Raw genomic sequence first — 5000 nt, 5'->3', positions numbered from 1 at the left:
AAATTCATCAGACCAACGAATTGAATAAGGATTATCAAGACAATCATTGCATTCAAGTGACTCGCGTGCGTACTGGGGAGGGGGAGGGGGAGGGGTGGGGGGGAGGGGGAGGGAGATGACAATGCAACTGCCACCCACACGCAAACTCATAGCCATACACGCATACACGAAAATTCGCACACGCTCACGCCCCCCCCTCCCCCTCCCTCTCTCTCCTTCTCTCCCTTGTCTCTCACACACACACACACACACACACACACACACACACACACACACACACACACACACACACACACACACACACACACTTACAGAAAACGGAGAGGCCTCTAAGGGGGGTAACTAATCCATTTTCTCCAACTCATCGTTACAAGAGATGATCGTTCCACTTTCCCATTTGCTAAATCGTAATGGAATGAGAACAGGCGACCGTGATAAAGCGACGGAGAAACAGCAGAAAATCGAGTAGAAACTGGACAATAACGACGGACTTTCTTCGCGCAAGTAATGAAATTAACGAAATCTCCTTTACGAATCGCTGTGGGGGAAACGAGCATACCATAATAAAATCGACAATATCCTTTACAATAATCATAATAAATATCAAATATATAAAAAAAAAACACGAAGAAAAAACAAAAAAAAAAACAAATCAAAGCTAAAAGAAAAAAACGAAAAAAGCGAAATAAAGACAAAACGATAAACTCACGAAAATTACGTCACGGTCGCACAGCCTAATTTATACGGAATTACAATTTACTGTATTATACCTTTTGAGACTTTTGTGTTAATTCCTTTATTTACAAGTTTTTTCAACTGTTTTCGGACTTGCTAAAACCCTTTTTGTATGGCAAGAATGATAAAAACATAAAATCAAATATGAAATACTGATACAAAAAAATGAAAATTAATGGTGAAAGAAATAAGAACAAAATAAATTCATGCAAAAAAAAAAAAAAAAAAAATCAATGGGGTGGAAAATCTAAAAGAATTTTAGTGATTTTATCAATTAGTTCAGTTGCCATTTCATACTATGACCATGCCGCCACATTTCGCCACAGAACCATGTACTCGTAAACATTATTAAAAAGTTAACATAATGCATCTCAATTACTTATCTTCATCTCAGAATAGTACGTCTGTGTACTTTTTAAAAATGCAGTACATATTTTCCTTTCAGAATACTACGCTCGTGTAATTTCAAAAATAGAGTACACATTTATCTACCAGCATATTACGTCTGTGTAAACTTCCTTTCAGAATACAACGTCTATGTACTTCCTAAAATAGAATACATATCTTCCTCTCAGAATACAACGTCTATGTCCTTTATAAATACAGTACACCTTTTCCTCCTAGTATACTCTGTGCACTTCCTCTCAGAATACAACATCAACGTCCTTTTCAAATACAGCAAACCTCTTCCTCTCAGAATACAACATCAACGTCCTTTTTAGATACAGCAAACCTCTTCCTCTCAGATTACAACGCCTATCCACCCAACCCTCCATCCTTCTCCCTCCACCTGTACACGGATCTCGACTCCTTACCATTAATCTTGGAGAGAATGAAGGCCAACTCAGCAGGAATCTCGAGGTGGTTGACTCCGGCCACTGATCTCTGTACTCGCTCCTGCTCCGCCTTCGTCTGCTGCGCCTCCCGCTCGGCCCTCGCCTTCGCCAGCGCCTCGGCCTTCTTGCGTCGGGCCATCTCCTCCTGGTGGTGGGTGGGTGGGGGGGGGGGGGGAGAAAAGAGATTTGTATTTTTCTGATGTTTCCTTGTGAGTGAGGAATGGACGTTGGTGAGATCGCTCTCCCAGGGGTGTCAAAGGCATAAGGTATAATATGTAAGATATATGAGGTATATAATAAAAAAACAAACAAACATATAAGAGGTATAAGATATAGGATATAGGATATAGGATATAAGAGGTATAAAATATGACTTTGGATCACTACTTACTAACTCGTCAAAGTTTAGAAGAAGAAAAGACCTTTTTATATGTTTTCTTAATCGAATTGATCATACTGAATCTATCAAATGAATCTTATATATGGATTCGCGATCATGAATTCCACACATGGAATTTCCCGGGAAATATCACATGAAACTCCACGCGTATTCCGCACAATATATAACATATATTGTGCGGAATACATACAATTAACCCCCCCCCCCCAACCCGACCGAAGGAACAATTTATAACAACCCCCCCCCAAAAAAAAAAAATAATAATAATAAAATAAAAAAATAAATAAAAAATAAACTAACTTCCAAACCAGAAACCTCGACCGACCGAAGCTTCGAAGCCCCAGAAAATAAAACCTTCCGAGACGCACCTTGAGCTTGACGAACTTCCTGCGGGTGATGCGGCCCCGAGCGAGCGCCTGAGCCTTGACGACGCCCTGGCCGGAGGGTGCGGATAGCGGCGGCGCTCCAGCCACATCCGCACCATCGCCTGCACTATGACGGCACTGCGGCGTTGCGAGCGGAACCTGGAGGAGGGGCGAAGGCGGTGTGAGAGGAAAGAAAATAAGAAAATGAGGAAAATATTCGAAAGGGGGAAAAAAAAAATAAAATAAAATAAAAAGGAAAATACTCGAAAAAAGGAAACAATTACAAAAGAGGAAAACGCTAAAAAAAAAAAAAAAAAAAAAAAAAAAAAAAAAAAAAAAAAAAAAAGAAGAAGATACACATTGAAAAAAAAAAGAAAGAAAGAAAGAAAAAAAAACATCGGGCCTCTTACTTCCTCCTAGCCAAGTATCCCCTGACGAATCGCTGCAGCGTGACGACGGCGTTGGACAGCCTCTGGTAGCGCTCCTCCTCCAGCGTCTGCTCCAGCGCCTCCCGCAGGAAGATCTTGGTCGTCCCGAGCTGGTAGGCGGTCCTCGAGCCCCGGGAAACACGGTCCAGCACCACGCGGCAGATCTCCTTAGAGGGGGCGCCCTGTGGCAGAGGCAAAGGAAGTCCATTAGAAGGTTACGGTGTATGCTAATTATATCATAATCATCATTATTGCTTGTATATTATCATATCCTATCAACTATCACTCTTCGTTATCATTACCATCACTACGAAACACCTCCCCCACCCGTAACATTGTAATAAACAGTAATAGTATAACAGCCTTGGATACCATCCTTATATCTTATCCCATCCTTATACCTTATCCTATCCTATCAGTAACCCCATTCCCTCATCATCACTATTAACCGCCTTCACATATAATACCCTGATAAACCGTAATACTTCAATACACTTGGACATCACCCTTATATCTTATCATATCTTCTCATTCCGTTATTATCATCCACCCTTACCCTCACTACGAAACACTTCCTCCTCCAACACTTGATGTGGCACTCCCCCTGGGCACTTGACGGGGCACCAGACTCGGACATCACCCTTATCTTCTTACCATCATCTTATCTTCTTACCTCCCCCATTACCTTATCATCATCGCACCCTTATCCTCCCTACCAAGCCCGTTCCTTCTCCTCCACTGAGCATGGCACTCACCCTAGGCACTTGACCGGGCACCAGGCACCGGTAGCGCTCGGCGAACTGCAAGAACCGCATCCGCACCGGGAACCCTTGCTGCCGAATGCGGATGGTCTCCAGCATGCCTGCGTATCTCAGCTGCTCCAGGACGCACAGCATGTCGAGCTTGAGGGGCGCCTTCTCGTTGTTAGGCTTGATGCAGCGGACGAACCACGGGTTACATCTGAAAAGGTGGGGGGGGGGGGTTAGTAATAGTGACTCTCCTCTGGCAAATAATGGCGTGTTTTTTGTTCGTGGAGGATGCGCATAACAGAAGTCTTTTTTATTAGGCCTTCAGATTACCGTAGATTTATTCTCTACGCACCGGGCCTAATAAAATCCGTCTCCCTGATATGAAACATTAATATCTCCTGCTGAAAGTGACAGAATTAGCACAAAATGTAACCAGAACACACAAAATCGTGAACATTTTAAGACAGTAATATTACTTAATTACTAAAAAAAAAAAAAAAAAAAAAAAAAAAAAAACAATCTGCAACGTCAGTATCAATAGCAGCGGATTCATAATACAGCGATAAGGTATAGCATTATGATAAAGCATCGAGGCGGAAAAGGTAAAAATAAGTTAACGATTAGGATAAAGTAGTCAGAAGAAGGGGATGAAAGAGAAGGAAAAGGAAAGGGGGGAGTAGAAAAGACCATAAAAAAAGAGAAAAGGCAAGGCGAGAGAAAAGACCCGGCAAAAATTAGTCGAGGCGAGGACTGAGGGCCAAGGCTAAGGGCCAAGGTACCCCTGATCCCTACAATGGGCCTCAGCCTCCGTCTCCTTCAATACCCAGCTGGGCACAGAATTAACGCGAACCAAAGAAGAATAAACAAAAAGAAGAAGGAGAAGAAGGAGGAGAAGAAGAAGAAAAAGAAGAAGAAGAAGAAGAAGAAGAAGAAGAGAAGAGGAGAGAGAGGAGAGGAGGAGGAGGAGGAGGAGGAGGAGGAGGAGGAGGAGGAGGAGGAGGAGAAGAAGAAGAAGAAAAAGAAGAAAAAGAAGAAAAAGAAGAAGAAGAAGAAGGAGGAGGAGAAGAAGAAGAAAAAGCAGACACAAAAAATCAGTAAGACAGAAAGGAAATAACAGCCCTGGACACCCACTTAGCCATGCCCTCCATGAGGTGTGCGAGCGAGTCGTTGAAACGGGCGGACACTGTGGGCGTGCGGGGTTTCATGGTCACGAATCGCCCATTCGCCTTCGTCAGCGTCTTGCTCTCCGAACACAGTCGCACGTCCAGGAACATCTCCGACAGCATCTGCAGAAGGCGAAGAAGAAGGACGGGGAAAGATCGTTAATAATTGGGTATTGCATTATATCGTATTGTATTATATTGCACTATATGTACTATTGTATCATATCTTTATCATATATTGTCTTATATTATACTGTATTGATTGTTTTAAGAACATCTACGGGGTATTTCATTTAACTTGCACAAAACAAAGCATAACAATAA

The 5000-nt window shown here is 42.5% G+C and overlaps 1 protein-coding gene across 1 annotated transcript in view; it reads right to left on the bottom strand.

Moving 5' to 3' along the window:
- Positions 1–5000, bottom strand: part of LOC125030346 (unconventional myosin-XV-like) — a 30000-nt gene that overhangs the window by 17998 nt on the left and 7002 nt on the right. The window contains exons 8-12 of the mRNA XM_047620336.1: positions 4645–4799; positions 3520–3724; positions 2747–2946; positions 2340–2495; positions 1551–1716 (exon numbers count right to left, since the gene is read on the bottom strand). Coding sequence (XP_047476292.1) covers positions 1551–1716; positions 2340–2495; positions 2747–2946; positions 3520–3724; positions 4645–4799 — 882 coding nt within the window. The remainder of the gene's footprint in view (positions 1–1550; positions 1717–2339; positions 2496–2746; positions 2947–3519; positions 3725–4644; positions 4800–5000) is intronic.

The sequence above is a fragment of the Penaeus chinensis genome, chromosome 11 (assembly GCF_019202785.1).
Source record: "Penaeus chinensis breed Huanghai No. 1 chromosome 11, ASM1920278v2, whole genome shotgun sequence".
Lineage (NCBI taxonomy): Eukaryota > Metazoa > Arthropoda > Malacostraca > Decapoda > Penaeidae > Penaeus > Penaeus chinensis.
Note: the sequence above shows the minus strand (reverse complement) of the source record. Positions and strands in the feature narration are given on the sequence as shown.